Source organism: Leptonychotes weddellii, chromosome 2 (genome assembly GCF_054177405.1).
Source record: "Leptonychotes weddellii isolate Sample4059 chromosome 2, ASM5417740v2, whole genome shotgun sequence".
In the NCBI taxonomy this organism is placed as follows: domain Eukaryota; kingdom Metazoa; phylum Chordata; class Mammalia; order Carnivora; family Phocidae; genus Leptonychotes; species Leptonychotes weddellii.
The window spans coordinates 49774951-49794327 of NC_138370.1; the positions used below are offsets into that span (position 1 = coordinate 49774951).

At 40.2% G+C, this 19377-nt stretch overlaps 1 protein-coding gene across 1 annotated transcript in view; it reads left to right on the forward strand.

Moving 5' to 3' along the window:
• Positions 1–1770, forward strand: part of NEK1 (NIMA related kinase 1) — a 226475-nt gene extending 224705 nt beyond the window's left edge. The window contains exon 34 of the mRNA XM_081812908.1: positions 1634–1770. Coding sequence (XP_081669034.1) covers positions 1634–1746 — 113 coding nt within the window. The 3' untranslated portion in view covers positions 1747–1770. The remainder of the gene's footprint in view (positions 1–1633) is intronic.
• The last annotated feature ends 17607 nt before the right edge of the window (positions 1771–19377 follow it).

Genomic DNA, 19377 nt, shown 5'->3' on the forward strand with positions numbered 1-19377 from the left:
TGAACATGGAAGATCTCTTCATTTGTTTAGTTCTTCTCTGATTTCTTTCCTCTTCTTTGATTTCTTTGAAGTTTTCCTCGTATAGATCCAGACATGTTTTGGTACTAGGGTAATGCTGGCCTCATAGAATGAGTTAGAAAATATTCCCTCTGCTTCTATGCTCAGAAGGAGATTGTAGAGAATTGATATTTCTTCCTTAAATGGTTGCTTTTTGTATGTCTTTTAATTTTTTTTTTGATAGCTTGGCATGATATAATGGGAAAAAGAAACTGCTGTAAATGGGCTTTTAGTAATGCAATGGTGAGGTGTGGGAGTAGGGGAAGCATTCTGTAGTACTATTATTAGGTTTCAATCTTTCCTGGGCTTGTGCTTCCAGCTGTGAACTTCATGTGCTTTTTGGTTGCCCCCACCCCACCCCTTAGGTGGGACAGGATGGCTAAGAGTGGGCTGGAGCTGAGTATTTCCCTTCTTGCAGGTCAGTTAGCCTCTGATAAAACTCAGCAGATTACACTGTGTTTAGTTTTTCCTGAGGGCCCAGACCTTGTTAAGAAGAGCAGAATGCTCTGGCATATTTCAAAATGCTTACTCCCCCGCTTTTTCTACCTGAAGCAGAGGGGCTTTTCTCTATTTCATGAGAATCTAATAGAGCTCCAGGAAGTAGGACTGACAAAATTGTGACACCTCCCCCCATCTTGTCCACACTGAGCCTTCAGCAATTTGTCAATTACAGGTATACCTCGGAGATGTTGCAGGTTTGGTTCCAGACCACCGCAATAAAGCCAATATTGGAATAAAGAAAGTCAAATGAATTTTTTGGTTTCCCAGTACATATAAAAGTTATGCTTACCCTATACCGCAGTCTATTAAGTGTGCAATAGCATTATGTCTAAAAAACAATCTAATAGGGATGCCTGGGTGGCTCAGTCAGTTAAGCATCTGCCTTTGGCTCAGGTCATGATCTCAGAGTCCTGGGATCGAGTCCTGCATTGGGCTTCCTGCTCAGCGGGGAGCCTGCTTCTCCCTCTGCCTGCCATTCCCCCTGCTTGTACTCTCTCTCTCTCTGACAAATAAATAAAATCTTTTAAAAATGTAATAATTTAAAAATACTTTATTGCCAAAAAATGCTAATCATCATCTGCGCTTTAAGCCAGTCATAATCTCTCTGCTGGTGGAGGGTCTTGCCTCAATGTTTATGGCTGCTGCTGATCAGGGTGGTGATGTTGAAGACTGGGATGGTTATGGCAATTTCTTAAAATAAGACACTAATCAAGTTTGCTGCATTGATGACTCTTCCTTTCATGAATGATTTTGCTGTAGTGTGTGATGCTGTTTGACAACACTTACCCACAGAAGAACTTTCAAAGTTGGAGTCAATCCCCTTGAACCCTGCTGCTGCTTTATCAACTAAGTTTATGCAATATTCTAAATTCTTTGTTGTTGTTTCAACAATCTTCACCAGGAATAGTTTCCATCTCAAGGAAACATTTCTTTGCTCATCCATAAGAAACAACTCCTCATCTGTTCAAGTTTTATCATGAGTTTGCAGTAATTCAATCACATTTTTAAGTTCCACTTCTAATTCTAATGGGTTTTCTTGTTTTTGTTTTTTTTGTTATTTCTGCCACATCTGCAGTTACTTCCTCCACTGAAGTTTTGAACCCCTCAAAGTCATCCACAAGGGTTAGAATCAACTTCTTCCAAACTCCTGTGAATATTGATATATTGACTTCTTCCTATAAGTCATGAATGTTCTTAATGACATCTAAAATGGTGAGTTTTTCCAGAAGGCTTTCAATTGACTTTGCCTAGATCCATCAGCAGATTCACTATCCATGGCAGCTGTAGCCTTATAAAATGTATTTCTTAAATAATAAGACTTAAAAGTCAAAATAGCTCCTTAATCTACAAAACAGATGTTGTGTTAGTTGGTATGAAAACAACATTAAGGGGCGCCTGGGTGGCTCAGTCGTTAAGCATCTGCCTTCAGCTCAGGTCATGATCCCAGGGTTAGTGGGAAGCCTGCTTCTCCCTCTCCCACTCCCCCTGCTTGTGTTCCCTCTCTTGCTGTGTCTCTTTCTGTCAAATAAATAAATAAAATCTTTAAAAAGAAAAAGAAAACAACATCAATCTTGTTGTCCATCTCTATCAGAGCTCTTGGGTGACGAAGTGCATTGCCAAAAAGGAGTCATATTTGTAAAGGAATCTTTTTTTTTTTTTTTGAGCAATAGGTCTCAACAGTGGGCTTATAATATTCAGTAAACCATGTTGTAAACAGATGTGCTGTCATCCAGGTTTTTTTGGTCAATTTACAGAGCACAGAGTAGATTTCCCATAATTCTTAAGGGCCCGAGGATTTGCAAAGTGGTAAATGAGCATTGGCTTTAACTTAAAGTCACCAGCTTCATTAGCCCCTAACAAGAGAGTTAGCCTGTGCTTTGAAGGCAGGCATTGACTTCTCTCTAGCTTTGAAAGTCCTAGATGGCTTCTTCTTCCAACAGAAAGCTGTTTCATCTACATGGAAAATCTGTTGTTTAGTGTAGCCATCTTCATGAAGTATCTGAGCTAGATTTTCTAGAAAACTTACTTCTACATCAGCACTTGCTGCTTTACCTTGCACTTTTATGTTATGGAGCTGGCCTCTTTTCTTAAACCACACAAACCAATATCTGCCGGCTTCCAACTTTTTTTCTGCAGCTTCCTCACGTCTCCCAGCCTTCCTGGAATTGAAAAGAGCAGGGCCTTACTCTGGATCAGGCTTTGGCTTAAGAGAATGTTGTGGCTGGTTTGATCTTCTATCCAGACCACTTAAACTTTCTCCACATCAGCAGTAAGAATGTGTTCGCCAGAGTAGCACATTTAATTTCCTTCAGGAACTTTCCTTTGCATTCACAATTTGGCTAACTATTTGGTGCAAAAGCCCTAGCTGTCAGCCTATCTCAACTTTCCACATGTCTTCCTCACTAAGCTTAGTCATTTCTAGCTTTTGATTTAAAGTGAGAGACCTATGACTCTTCCTTTCACTTGAACACTTGGAGGCCATTGTAGAGTTATTAATTGGCCTAATTTCAATATTGGTGTGTCTCAGAGAGTAGGGAGCCCAAGGAGTGGGAGAACGATGGGGAAAGCCTGGTCAGTGAAGCAATCAGAACACACACACATTTATTGATTAAGTACACCATCTTATATGGGTGTGGTTCATGGGGTCCCAAAATAACTACAATAGTAATGTGAGAGATCCCTGATCACAGATCACCATAACAAATAGAGTAATAATGAAAAAGTTTGAAATATTGTGAGAAATACCAAAATGTGACACAGAGACATGAAGTGAGCAAATGCTGTTGGAAAAATGGTGCTGATAGACTTGCTCAACACCAGGTTGCTACAAACCTTCCATTTGTAAAAAAAATAATAAAATAAAATACAGTATCTGTGAAGCACAATGAAGTGAGGTGCGATAAAGTGAGGTCTGCCTGTACAGTTCAGGCTTTCCTACTTTGGTGCTGGTTTCTGTGGAAGCTTTCACTGTGGATTGCTGCTCCAGTAAGTTGTGATTCTCTGTAGCCATCTGTCAGTCTCTCCAATTTTGGAGGCAGCAATGTGCCCTGTTCCCTTCTCTTACAGATCTAAGGAGAGTTGTTAATTTTTCAGTTTGTTCAACTTTTTACTTGTTGTTAGAATGGAGTGGCAACTTCCAAGCTCCTTCCATGCCAGACCAGAACCCAAAGTAGATTTCTTAGTTTGGTTTCTCTCAGCTGGAATGAGTGGAGACAGAAAAAAAGTAGGAACTCAAGTTTTGAGATGAATTCTTTTGAAATCTCAGAGGTCTGAATTTGAGCAGAAGTTATTGCATCTATTAGCCTCTAACATATATTCTCTTATCTCCAGGGATTGGTGTGATTACAGCCTGCCCCTGGGGGTATGAATCTGAATAAGACCAACTCTCAGTAAGATCCCTGATGGGAGCAGCTCTGAATGGTCTGATCCCATCTCAAATAAAAGTAATTGGAAGAAAAAAAATTGATTGGAAAGACCTAGATTTTCTGTCTTGTATCAGGTCTTTACATTCTTCCATTATCTTCCACACAGTATTTAATGTATGAGTATCTTCCTTCTGCAGTTCTGAAAATATTTGATATTTGAATTTGATATAAACAGTGAATAAATCTTTTCGTACAAGTATGTCCCATGTAACATATTTTATCTGGCAACCCTACAGCTAACACAGCTGCCCTTGGAAGGACCTGCTGGTCTTTCTGGCCCTCAAGAGTGGCTGGTGACTTAACAGGTAAGCTAAAGCCTCTGTGACTTTGAGGCTGCAAGAACACTGACCTTTGTAGCTGAGGAAACTAGGATGCAGGAAAGCCTGGACGAGAAACAGAGAATTTTCCAGCTGATACCTTGTCTGTCCACAGGGGCAGAGAGCACTGAGCCTTCAATAACCCATGGGATTGCTTAAGACTTGGCCCAGGGTGAATAATACTGCAGGTAGGCAAAGTCACAACCAAGCCAGAGAGGGAAAGAATGTGCCCAGCACCCTGGATGGGCAGCTGCCAGCAAAATCGAATGGCTGGAGGAGTACATGGCAACTTGAACCAAAAAAAGCAATTAGTGCAATCAAGGGGCTCCAATTATAGCATTAGACTGCTATAACTGGAACTCAAGAACATGATTTTTGAGTTTAAAAATACAGCAGATGTATTGAAAAAGAGGATGGCAACTACTGAGAAGTGAACACAGGCCTGGAAGAACAAGTGGAAAAACCTCTCCAAACAGCAAAAATTTAAAGACAGAAACCATCAGAGCAAATCTGAGAGCCAGAAGATAGACCCAGAAGTTGCAATGTATAAATAAATAGGAATTTCAGAGGGGAGAAATAGCAATCGAGAGGAGAGGCGATATTTAAACAAATAGGTGAAGAAAATCTTGCAGAGCTAAGGAAACTGTTCAGATAGAAAGGAATCTTTGAGTTCCAAGGGAAGGAGCTACAAAAAAAGGGAACAAACATGAGAGATTCCAGTAAAATGGGCTAATTCCAAGGATGATGACAAAGTTCTACAGTCTTCCAGATGGGAAGGACAAATCACCAAAAAAGAACCAGACTGACTTCAGATTCTTCTATCTGCAACTCTGAAATCAGAAGACAGTAGGATAATATCTACCAACAACAGTCCGTGTGGATTAAAAAACAAAACCCAACCACGTGTTCCTAAAGAAACCCACTTTAAACAAAGTGGTAGAGGTTGACATTCAGAGGACGTACAGAGATATCATCAGATAAATATAAATCAAAAGAAGCTGAGTCTGGCAATAGCAATGTTGGAACAAGCAGGATGAATGTTGATATTATGTAATGATAAAAGGCAAATTTATAGATAAGTATAACAACCATAAACCATGTTCACCAATCAATATAGAAGCTAAATATATAAAGCAAAACTATTAAGAGAATCTAGTAAAAATATAATTATAATAGGGATTTTAATATACCTTTTTCAGAATGAGTCAAATCTAACAGACAAAAAAAAAAAAAAATAGGAAGAGGAAATAGAATAAAACCACAAACTAATTTGACCTAAAAGATGTATGGAACATTATATCTCATAACTATGTTTCTTTTGTATTTTAATGGAACATTTACAAACCTTAGTCTTGTCTTTGGTCCAGAATAATATCTAGAATATCTAATATCTGATTCACAAAAGTAGAGATTTTATAGGCCACATTCCCTAACTGTAATCCCAAAAAGGGGGGAGGGGATAAATAACAAAAAGAGGATACCCCCCAAGAAAACCCCTCTAATGACTTGGAAATTGAGAACCAACATCCCAAATAACACTTCAAAATATAAATAGTACTTAAAATATAAATAAGTATAAATAAAATATACTAAAATGTTAATAAACATATAAATTCATAGTTTTATATAAATAAATAATATGTAAATAAAACTGAAATTACCCAAACTATCTACAAAACAATAATGGAGAAAACCTCATACCAAAACATATATGACACAGCTCAAACTATTCCTACTGGAAGTGCTTTATTATTAAAGAAAGCAGAGAAAAATAAATTTAGAACTCAGTCTAAGAAATTGGAACAAGAGGGCGCCTGGGTGGCTCAGTTGGTTAAGCGACTGCCTTCGGCTCAGGTCATGATCCTGGAGTCCCTGGATCGAGTCCCTCATCGGGCTCCCTGCTCGGCAGGGAGTCTGCTTCTGCCTCTGACCCTCCCCCCTCTCATGTGCTCTCTCTCTCTCTCATTCTCTCTGTCTCAAATAAATAAATAAAATCTTAAAAAAAAAAAAAAAGAAATTGGAACAAGAACAGCAAAATAAACCAAAGAAAAACTTGAAAGAGTGAATAAAGACAGAAAATAATGAATAGAAAACAAATAACGTAGGAGGCGCCTGGGTGGCTCGGTCCGTTAAGTGTGGGACTCTTGATTTCTCCTCAGGTCATGATCTCAGTGTCCTGGGATGAGCCCCACACCCAGGCGGCTTGAGGATTCTCTTCCTCTCCTTCTGCCCCTCCCCCTGTTCACGTGTGCACGCACACTCTCTCTCTAAAATAAATAAATAGATCTTTCGGGAAAAAAAATAAACACATAAAGTAGAAACGGTAAGTACATCTCAAAGTGGATTTTTATGACAGACTCCCCTAAATAGATCAAGTCCCAGCCTGCAGAAGGAAAATGCAAAGAGAGCTAATGAACAACGGTGTAACAACAGGCTTATTGACTTCGCCTGGCTGACGAGGGTGCAGTCAGGAAATAGCTTTGTGTTCTCCCACCACTGCCTCACACATTTTTCCCCAGAAATATTTCCTTGCTCTTGGTGACATTACCGCTAGACCCTATGACTTTTCACCCACTCTGGAGTCTAAAAACAGTCACATGTTCAGATATTTTGTAGTTGGATCCAGCCTAAATGAAAAGTATCTCAGTTATCTCTTCCCATTCAGTGATTTTCCAGTCTTCCCAGCTCAGGTCTGATTCACTGCTTTGTAGACCATGGTGAGGAAGGGGTGTGAGTGCCCGTATTATCTACGCCCACTCCCCGCAAGCCTCCTCTGGCGTTGGGACCAGGCGTGTGTGGAGGGGAAGGATGAGCCCCCACCATCTATCCTATTTCTTTTGTTGGTCATAAGCCCCCTTCCTGACACATTTTCAAATTCTGCTTCTTCCGTGGTGTGCAGCACATGACCTTGGGAGATTTCCCTTGGACACCTCGGCACCTGCACTGGTTTTCCCTGGAGCCAGCTGATGCACTTGCCGGCTGACCTCTGCAGCACTCCAGGCGTCCTAGTCCCTGACCTCTGCCCTCTGCCCTCTGCCTTTTGTTTTTGTGGGTTGTTGTTGTTTTTTTTTTTTTAATTTTGTTTTGGAATTCAATTCACCCTGGCAAGCAGCCCTCTTTCTAGGATTCAGTTCAAGATGACCCAAGCCCTGCTACCTAATGGTACTATGAAAAGAACATAAGCATGCTTTGCTGTCAGATGGCGGAAATACCATTGCAGCACGTCTCTCTTCCCTGTTGTGGGGACTGCTGTAGGCCACCTGCCTCCTCCAGACTCTTCAAGGAGAAAGCTCTAGTGTTATATTCACAGGTGAGCCTCACACTTCAGGAGACACAAGTCAAGCTCTCCTAACACCCCTCCTGGGCTCTGCTCTGCCCCCACAGCCAGGGAGAGAAATGCCAGCCTCCTTTCTATCAAACATCCGTTCCTACAAATACATTTCTTTTTTTAAAATATTTAATTTATTTATTTGACAGAGAGAGAGAAAGAGAGAGAGAGCACAAGCAAGGGGAGCAGGAGAGGGAGAAGCAGGCTCCCCACTGAGCAGAGAGCCAGATGCAGGTCTCAATCCCAGGACCCTGGGATCATGACCTGGGCTGAAGGCAGATGCTTAACCCACGGAGCCACCCAGGCGCCCCCCCTACAAATATATTTCTTAAAGCTTGCTTCACTTGGTTTGTGGTAGGAAATGAAGGAAACGAGAGCATTCCTCGGCATTCCCATATAGGCTAGCAACTTCTGCCCAGTGGATTCTCTTCAATCCCACTTTTGAGTTTCTATTTTTCTCTCATCAGCTGGAGGAGTATGTTGAAGTAAGTGATGCTACACAACCGGCCATAGGGAAATAATGGTTAATCTCATGCTATAATAGAAAAGATCTAATAGGGAAAGGAGGGCTGCCATGCAGGAGAGCAGTCCAGAAAGAAGTATCAGAATCTGGGCAGGGTTGAAGGTGTCCCCATGGAGGGGTGGCCCAGGGTGAATTGTCAGAGACCAAGCAGGGAAGTGTGTGTCTGAATGGAAGGATTCAGAGGAGATATCCTAGTGTAGGATGTCAGGTCACAAGCAAGGTGAGGAGGGCCTCTGCATAGAAGGATATCATGGTTCAGGGTATCAGAACATTTGGGGTGAGGAAGTGGCCCTCACAGGGGGTTGGCCTGGCCCTAAAAACCTAGGCTAGGTAGGGAGGGTATCCTGTGTGGGGAGCAGGATGGCAGAGCAGAGGTGGAGTGAGAGGATTTTTTTTTTCAAGGAGAAAGTGCCAGCATAGAGTTACGGGAGATTGATTATATATAGGATTGATCAAAGAAGTAAACGTACTAAGGGAAATGGGAACCAGGGGTAGTTATAAATAAGGAAAGGGAGAAAATACAATCAGCCCTGCAGTACTGATTGAAATTGGAAGTATCTTTTTATTTATTTATTTATTTATTTATTTGAGAGAGAGAGCGAGAGAGAGAGAGAAACAGCATGAGAGGGGATAGGGTCAGAGGGAGAAGCAGGCTCCCCGCTGAGCCGGGAGCCCGATGTGGGACTCGATCCCAGGACTCCGGGATCATGACCTGAGCCAAAGGCAGTCGCTTAACCAACTGAGCCACCCAGGCGCCCGAAATTGGAAGTATCTTGAAATCAGGGATTTCAATATATATAGTTATAGACATAAATATGGATGCAAATGTTTGTGTGTGTTCCTTATCGGTCCACTGAGAAGGTCTGAGGCAGAGATACTCCACAAGCGATGAGCACAGCAGTACTAGGATCTTAATTTCTGAAAACTATTCTCCACTGAAAGGAGCCAGAGCTCCTTGGAGAAATGAGATTCTAGGACTAAGCAGAGTAAGTTCAAAAGGAACCTGGAACATCTTATGGTGCCAAAAAGCGAGGAGATGCTCAAAGAAATTGGGGTTATAACAAAAAGATACAGAAGCCAGCTTGAAGAGATGCCCACAAATCTGGGGCAAATTAAGCACCAAAACAACTAATGATGGAAATGCAAATAATCCTTTGAATGAAACCGCAAACTATGAGAATATATGTATATATTCATATACATATGAGTGCATTGAAAGTTTAATAAGAGAATATTAAACTTAATCTCAAAACACTCCCTAAGAAAATAGGACAGAGAGAAAATGTAACTTTACAGTGCAGAAGACTGAAAGACACTATCTTAAACAAGTTATCAAATTGGACAACACCAGAAACAAATTGTGTGCCACATGATCGGATGCCTCGAGAGGAACACAGCATCCCTTCTGTAGATTTTTTCCCAGAGGTGCATAATCTGAGTCTAATAATAAAGAATAATTTCAAACCCCCATTATACAAAATAGCCTATAATCTTTTAAAGAATCCAGGAATGAGAAGTTATTTCCAAGCTAAAGGAGATTAAAGAGGTATGATAGCTAGGTGCAATGCGGGATTCTGAACTAGATGGATTTTTGCTTCAAAGGAAATTATTGAAGATTGTTATTATTGTTATTATTATTGACAAAACTTACTGGTGGCACTGTATGGTTGTTAATGTCCCCATTTTGATGGTTATGCTGTTGTTATGCAGGAAAATGTCTGTGAGGGGATGGGGCATCATGTTGGCAACTTACTCTCAGATGATTCAGGAAAATGAAAGTTCTTGATATGTTTACTTGCAACTTTTCTGTAAATTTGAGATTGTTCCAAAAATTTTTTAAAGATTTATTTATTTATTTGAGGGAGGAGAGGCAGAGGGGGAGGGAGAGAATTTTTTTTTTTTAAAGATTTATTTATTTGAGAGAGAGAGAATGAGAGACAGAGAGCATGAGAGGGAGGAGGGTCAGAGGGAGAAGCAGACTCCCTGCCGAGCAGGGAGCCCGATGCGGGACTCGATCCCGGGACTCCAGGATCATGACCTGAGCCGAAGGCAGTCGCTTAACCAACTGAGCCACCCAGGCGCCCGAGGGAGAGAATTTACAAGCAGATTGCCTGCTGCACATGGAGACTGATGTGGGGCTCAATTTCAACGACCCATGGGATCATGACCTGAGCTGAAACCAGGAGTTGATGCTCAACCGACTGAGCCACCCAGGTGCCCTAAGATTGTTTCAAAAATATTTTTTTAAGATTTTATCTATTTATTTGACAGGGGGAAAGAGAGAGAGCACAAGCAGGGGGAGCAGCAGGCAGAGGGAGAAGCAGGCTCCCCACTGAGCAAGGAGCCTGAAGCGGGACTTGATCCCAGGACCCTGCCGAAGGCAGACGCTTAGCCGACTGAGCCACACAGGTGCCCCCTCAAAAAATTTTTCTTTTTTTTAATTTAAAGTTATGGAGAAGTGAAAAGACTACCAATTGGGAAAAATACTAGCAATGCCAATGTCAGAGAAGTAGCTAATATCTTTAACATACAAAGGGCTCTTATTAAACTGATAAGATAAAGACTAACAAACTCAAATAGGAGAAAATCAACATGTGAATGATAAATAAAAGGAGGTTACCTCAGTCGGTTGTCAGGGACATGCAATTTAAAATTTAACTAAATAGCATAAGACACCTATCAAAATGGTAACAATTTTAAAAAGTGGGCAGAAAGGGTGATTTGAGGATGTGGAATGAGTATTTTCATACGTTGATGGTAGAAACCTAAATTGTTAAGTGTTCATGGAATTAATCTTGGCAATATCTGCTAAGAATAGGCATTCCATTGCAACTAGTAGATAAATAAATTCTGTAGATTTAATGCACAATATAGTGATTATAGTCAACAATACTGTATTATAAACTTCAAAGTTACCAAGAGACTAGATCTTAACTGTTATCTACACAAAAAGAAATGATAATTACGTGACATGATAAAGCTATCATGATAAAGCTATACCAGATAAATGTGTCAAACCAACACCTCAGACTTACACAGTGTTATATGGTGATTCTATCTCAATAAAAACATTTTTTTTTTAAGATTTTATTTATTTATTCATGAGAGACAGAGAGAGAGAGAGAGGCAGAGGGAGAAGCAGGCTCCCAAGGAGCAGAGAGCCCGATGCGGGACTCGATCCCAGGACCCCGGGATCATGACCTGAGCCGAAGGCAGATGCTTAACCATCTGAGTCACCCAGACGCCCCTCAATAAAAACATTTTTCATAGTACATTCCCCGTGACCCAGAAATTCCATCCTAGGGAATCCATTCTCTACATAAGGACACAGAAACAAGAATGTTTATTGCAGCTCTGTTTCTAATTGCAGAAGAAAAAATAGTGAATTAATCAGGAACTATTAATAAGAAAATGATTGGGACACAACTATTCCAAGGAAAACTATGCAATATAAGGAATGTTAGTTCTATGCCTGTTGACTAAAAGGGAGTCCTACATTATATTTTTTTAGAGACAAAAAGCAAGATGCAGAGAAATATATAGGATAAAATCCTATTTTTTGAACAAAGTTAACATCCCAGTCTATGTCTATATATTTTATATATGGTTACTTGAGCCTGTAGAAAGAGAAGAAGCATACCTACATATATACCATATATTGGTTTGGGAGAAGGGGTGGATGCAGATAAGGAGAAGATGAACTTTGATGGTATTGCTCCATTTTGAGCAATTTCTATTGCTCTACAGGTAAGTCTTACCATCTGGGTTAATTGATTACTGAGATGCTAGCAGTCTGGTAAATTAATTTTTACCAAAAATTTCCACTACTGTGGAAAGAGTAAGAAGTCATAATCTGAAGATCTATTGCCAGGCCCCAGCTGAGAAGGCTGGAATCTGAAAAAATGAGCTGTTGGAAGAAGGACGAGGGACTAACATACTCAGAAGAAAATCTCTGAGAACTGAGCACAGGAGATGATTATTTACCAAAAGTGGTGGGGAGGTGGTGAGGGGGAGAGGAAGACTCCCAACGTGAGAGTCAAACACCAGAGCATATCGCAGGCCAGGAATGTGTAAAGACTTTGGGTTACTTCTAATGGTTAGAATCACGCAAGGGGGGGGCGCCTGGGTGGCTCAGTTGGTTAAGCGACTGCCTTCGGCTCAGGTCATGATCCTGGAGTCCCGGGATCGAGTCCCGCATCAGGCTCCCTGCTCGGTGGGGAGTCTGCTTCTCCCTCTGACCCTCCTCCCTCTCATGCTCTCTTTATTTCATTCTCTCTCTCAAATAAATAAATAAAATCTTTAAAAAAAAAAAAAAGAATCACGCAAGGGGAAGATGAAGATGGGTGTGGAGCTTGCTGTAGCTCAGAGAAGTGAAGTTGCTGACAGAGCCGGTGTGGTTGGGGTGGCCCCTGGTCTGCTCTTCCTCCCACATGGCACTTCCAGCCCCTCACCACTAAAAGATTTGGGCAGCTCCTAGGGGCACCTGGGTGGCTCAGTAGGTTAAGCGTCTGACTTCGGCTCAGGTCATGATCCCAGGGTCCTGGAATTGAGCCATGTTGGGCTCCCTGCTCAGTGCGGGGGCGGGGGGTCCTGCTTGTCCCTCTGCCCCTCCTCCCCTCATGCTCTCACTCTCTCTCTCCCCCCTGCTCTCTCTCTTTATTTATTTATTTATTTTTAAAGATCTATAAGACAGAGAGAGAGAGAGAACACAAGCAGGCGGAGCAGCAGAGGGGGAGGGAGAAGCAGGCTCCCTGCCAAGCAGAGAGCCCGATGTGGGGCTCGATCCCAGGACCCGAGGATCATAACCTGAGCTGAAGGCAGCCACTTCACCAACTGAGCCACCAGGCATCCCTGTATTCTCTCTTTTAATCAAGCTTCACAACAACCAATGAGGTAGGTACCACTATCTCCCTTCTACAGATGATGAAACTAAGGCTGACAGAAGTTAATTAACTTTCTTAAAGTCACATAAATAAAAATTCCCAGGGCCAAGACTCAAACCCAAGCCTATCTGACTCCACAGTTAATTATTCTGTTTGTACAAAAACCAATATTTATAATGATGGCTTGGAGTCATCCTGAAATGTTAATTTCCAGTGCCTTTTATTTCAAAACTCAGGGAAACTTAAACTATATTTCAAATATTTTCAGCCAAATAAAATTGGGTTTTCCAGAGTGACCCATTCTTCAAGGATTCTGGATAGCTGAAGCTTTAACTGTACTTTGCAGCTTCTTACTAGACTTCAGTAATTATAGCTGTACAAATTGATTGAAATTGAGTTGCAAATAAAATTTTTATGAAATGCTATAAAATATATTGGTTGTAAATTTTGAGTACAACACAAATTTTATCCATTGCATTTCCTTGCAAACTTCATTAAAAAAAAAAAAGCCTTCTAAATGTTTTTGGCAGGATTTTTTTCTAAAAAATTCTTCAATATGGACTTTTTCTTGGCAATCCATCTGATTTCCTGAAGTTCCTGCTGAGTATAAACTTACTATGTAAACATAAGACTTGATTCCCCCAGTAAAAGCATCAACCATTTGCAAATGCCAATAGGCTTTATAAGTAATTTACAGCTTGTGAGTAAGGTCATCCTCTTTTTCCATATTTTCTCTAATGCTTGTAGTATGGGCCACAGAACCCTTAGTGAGGGTATTTGTGAATTCTTCTTTGCTTCAAGGCCTCCTGACCTTTTGACTAAACATTCCTTTATTTTCCTGAGGTAAAGAATCTGATTTAAAAACTCTAGCCAGCTTACCTGATCACATTTCCTCTAATATGTCAACTTAGCCATAACTGCTTTGAACATCTAACCTTTCCTTAACCCCCGTCACATTCATACAACTACACATAACAATATATACAGTTCCTTTTCATTTATCAAAAGAAAGAATCCTTGGGGAATAAAGATTTGACAGCTCCTGTTACAAGATAATTGTAATACTTAAAAAAAAAAGAGAGAGAGAGAGAGATGAGACAGATGGTGTACACTGGAGACATGTGGAAGTTTGCTTGAAAAATAGCTTCAGAAATTCAACTGAGACTGAGAAGAAATTATGCAAATTATCATTTTTGCATAAAGGCATCATAGAAAACAATGAAATTATCTTCATCTTTAGTCTTCCACAATCTTGTAGAAGAGAAAAACGTCAACTGGACTGATACCATCTTGGTTTCCTATTTTTAAAAAACTTAAAACTTAAAAAACTCTAACAGCTCATTTTGAATTACAGAGAAAAAAGATTGTTTTGAGTGAGATGATTAAAAACATTATCTTCTATATCGCTACACTTAGGTCTAATTCATTAACATCAACCATTAATACATTTTTTGATGAGTCATTCAGTACTTTTCTTGTAGCATAGGTAATTTACATGGGAATGCATTATAATAAATTTATTGTATTTCATCAAATTAAGTTCAGTGGCATAAACTGATGATGGAAATTTAACTTTAAAAATTATGTTTATTACTTTAACAAATTTTTCTATTTTTTTTTAAGATTTATTTATTTACTTTACAGACATGGGGAGGGGCAGAGGGAGAGTCTCCAGCAGACTCTGCACTGAGCTCAGAGCCCGATGCTGGGCTCAATCTCACGACCTTGAGATCAAGACCCTGAGATCACTACCTGAGCCAAAACTCACTACCTGAGTCTGATTCTTAACTGACTGTGCCACCCAGGCGCCCCACTTAAACAAATTTTCCAAATTGCCCCTTTAAATTTTATGTTTGCCTGATTCAGGCATGACACAAAATTTTAAAGAAAGAAAACATGTACAAGAAGCTGTAAGAATAAAAATTCTAAGGAACAATGTGAAGGTTGGGGAGAACATTTTGGTGGTACAGGTTTAGGGGAATGAGGGGCAGAAAAACAGTAAGGAAATTGGTATCAGCAAAAGGAGGAAAACCACTTACTGCATTCAGGCAAATTTTCGGAAAAACGAGTTGAAGCATAGTATGATCGGTATCTAGTGTGATGATAATAATGCTTTTAAAAACATGAATAAACACATTTTATTTGGGAGCAAGGAAGAGAGAAGTGCAGGCAGTAGCTACAGACAAAAGAAAATGTTATGATGAGATCATTTCTACTCATTATGAAATCATAGAATTTGGCTTGTACTTGAGTATACATGTGAATTAGGGTGGATAAATTGAGAAAGACCCACATCTTCTGTTCATATTATAATGAAAAACGAAACCTGGGTCATGTGTCATGAGTCTCTAGTGAATTCAAGCACATGTCCATGTGTGTGTGTGTGTGTGTCTTTGTTTAAACTGGCCTATTTAAATGCATTAGAAAAGTCAACCTTTATCTTTAAATTTGATCAGAAAAAAGTCTGAAAATTGATAAACAATCTTTAATATACAAAGATAGATTACTAAGAAAGATTATGGAATTTCATTTCCTGAAGATAGCTAGATAAAGTGATGGATATTTATCTACTCTCTTTCTAATAGTTGGATTAGGTAAAGTTTGCTTAGAAGCAAAAAAGCCCACTTGAAGGCTTAAAATTTTAGAATGATAATGGAATTTGACAAGAGAAAGTATTTTTTAATAGAAAGCAATAAATCCTATTATGTTTTCCTTATTCAGGTTAAATTTTTCTTTGTCCTTGGGTCAGAAAATATTAGGGGCATCTAGTTTTCAGGCATGTTTTCACTGAAGTTTAACAGTATTGAGCTGTTAAACTTCTGAGGCTTGATGTCGGTGACCCTGGTCACGTTTGGGGTCTTAGGGCAACCTGGAGCCAGCCATGTGTATTTCTTTGGGCAGACTAATATTTTGGCTCCCCTTTAAACTCATTCTTTAAAAATCTGTCCAGTATGGGGCACCTGGGTGGCTCAGCCAGTTAGGTGTCTGCCTTCGGCTCAGGTCATGATCCCAGGGTCCTGGGATCAAGCTCCACATCGGGCTTCCTGCTCTGCAGGGAGTCTGCTTCTCTCTCTGCCCCTCTCCCCCACTTGTGCTCTCTCTCTCTCTCTCAAAGAAATAAGTAAAATCTTCAAAAAATTTAAAAAATTTAAAAATATCTGTCCAGTATTTATTAAGAGGAGACAGCAGCACTGCATGGTGAAGTGGGCAGTGAAGGGGGGGACAGACTGGAATGAATGGAGGTGGAAATACTCAATGGCTCTTCTGTTGTCCCCAGAAAACCAGCAATGGCTCCAAGCTCCCATATCCTTCTCAACAACACCAAAGCTCTAGAGGGCCCTGTAGAGATGAGTTTCCTTAGTCAATGCCCAGGATACCTCCCTTTTAATGTGCCTCTGGGTGACAGTAGGTTAGCATTTCTCAGATTGTTGTCCCAGCATCACATACATTAGAATCACCTGATTCTTGAACCCCTGCTAGACCTACTAAGTGAGAATCTCTAGCAACGAGACTAGGATGTCTGCATTTTTAATGAGCGTTCTAGGTGATTCTGACTGCACTAAGCCTCAAGAACCACTCCCTGAAGGCCAGGTTAGAATTAGAGTCAGCTTAGAGCACTGCAGCCTTCCCCAGGTATTCCACTGTCAAATAGTTCCTCAAATATTCAGACCTGTTTCAAGAAGGCTGGAGGAAGATTCAGTTCAGTTACCTCCCACTCATCAGTCTTTCTCCCTAGCATCCATCCTGATTGAACTGAAATGTTCAGGGAGTGTCTATAAATACTCCATCTGCTCAGATTTTCTGCCAGACAGTAGAGTTTGCACCACCTTCCCACTACTGAGGACCAAAATAACTTCTTTGGGCTTGCCTGACTCTAACTGATAAAAGCCCCTTTTCCTGACAACTAAGGTGCTTCAGGACCACTTGGCTCTTCACAAGAGGAATCCATTGCCCTTAGATGTCCTTTATGCAGTTAGGATGGGGATACATTTTTAATACTGGAAAGAACCTTAGAGATAATCCAGTTATGTGAGAAAAGGTGCAGATGTACATAGAAAAGGAGACTGGAAATAAACATTTTATTGAACCCCACTATGTGCCATAAAAGCGCTGAACTAGATTTTTCAATGAGTTTTGTCATTAAATTTTTATGATAAGCTTTCAAAGTAGATAGCATATATGCATTTGTATAGATAAGGAAGTTGAAACAGAAAATTAAAGAAATTTGCAAAGTCATTTAGTTAACAGGTAGTGGATCCAGGATTGAATCTAGATTCTAATAAAATATACATATATTTTATTATATAATATATATATTACATATAATATTATATTTATATTATTTATATATTGAGAGAGAGAGAGAATGGGAGAGAGTGGGCATTTGCTGCGTGAGTTGGGGGGAGGGATAGTGGGAGAGGGAGAGATAGAATCTTAAGCAGGTTCTACACCCAGCACAGAGCCAGCTCTACATGGGGCTCAATCTCATGACCCTGAGATCATGACCCGAGCTGAAATCAAGAACACTTAATTGACTGAGCCATCCAGGTTCCCCTCTAATAAAAATAATATTAACTATCATTTATTAAGCACTTACCATGTGTTGGGCATAGTTCCAAGCATTCTATTTTTATTAACTTATGTAAAATCTCCACAAAACTGCAGAGGCAGGTAGTAGTTTTAGGCCCATTTTACAGGGGAAACTCAGGCACAGAAGGCTAGAAACTTGCCTGAAGGTTACCCAGTTAGTAGATGGAGAATTCTTTGATTCCAAAGCTCTCTGCAGAATCAAGTACTCTGGAGAGACTGAAAGCAGGGAGAGTATTTACTGTTCAAGTAGAAGATAAACAGTTCTGAAATAAGGACTGGGAGAAGGGGCAGATTTAAAAAGCACTTCTGATGATCTCTGGATCATTATTCTGTGCGGAAGGGAGCAGAGGGAAAAGGAGGGACTGGAGATAACTCTGAATTCTCCGGCTTGCTTGGCGAATGAAGTAGATGGTGACTAAGACTTGGAATGAAGACAAACTGGCATTGCATTTATGTTCTGTGTTACATAGCTGGTATTTAGCTTTTTCTGCAGCTTAACTGAGAAGAGAATCATGTGTCTTCATCTTCTACATAAAAACTTATTGACTGATAGATTATAAGAAAGACTCTCAGTGGAATTTGGAACATTGCCTGATTTCCTATGTGTGGGGCAGTGAAGCACTAAGTATGTAGCTTTAGGATGGTAATACATATAATTCTATACTTGATTAATTCTTTATTTGTGAATCATTCACTGGTACCCACTGGTTGGCTGTCCAGGCTACAGTGGTAAAGACAGACCCAGTTCATGTCTTCAGGGAGCTTATATTCAGGTGAGGGAGATAGGCAATAAATAAGGAATCAAAAAATGAGATGCTGAACAGTACTATGAAGAAGACAAACAAAGTGCTGTGGTCGAGCATGATGATGTAGGGGCCAAGTGACACAGGGGCTCATAAGATGGGGAAGGTGCTTGATTTTTATTCCAGGTATGATAGAAAGAAATTGATGAGGTTTGAGAAAGGGTGTAACATGATCTGTTATGCATTTTTTGTATCTTGCTCTGGGTGTCACTACATTCAGGGAAAGACTGTGGGGACAGGAGTGGAAGCAGAGAAGCTGGTTAGGAGGGCCAGAGGCAAAGAGTGATGGTGGCTTGAATAAAGGTGCAATGGAAATATTTTGGGGATAGCTGGCTGAGTTGTTGATGAAGAGGGATGGAGAGGAAAAGGGAGAAATTGAAGATGACCCCTAGGTTTCTAGTTTAAACAACTGGGTAAATAGTGCTTACATTTCCCAATGTCGCAGCAGCTGGGGGCTGGTTAAGTTTTGAAGGAAAATGATAATCAGACACATGTATGAATATGCATGTGTAAGCATGATCCAAAAGCTTACAAAAGAGTGCTCTAGTCTGGGAATTTAAAAGGCTGATTTATGTCATAACATTATCACTAAAAGCAATAACTGCTTTACACCCCATTTTTTCCCATCTGCAAATGGGGATGATTATATCTATCTTTACTGCTTCAGAGGGATGCCTAGAAGATAAATGAGATAACATATATGAAAGTACTTTGAAGTCTTGGGAGGATCAGAACTGTATTAAGCCAAGCTATCATTACTGTGTACAGGGTGTGTTTATATTTTTCTTGTATCTACTCAAAGTCACAGGGGCCATACGTATATCATGCTTACATTCTTCATGTTCAATTCCCAGAAATGATAAGACGAACATGTTTCTCTTTCCCCAACTCTTCCTTCCCCTATAGGATTATCTTGAGAGGATTTTGCAAGTATTAGTGTTTCCTCAAAC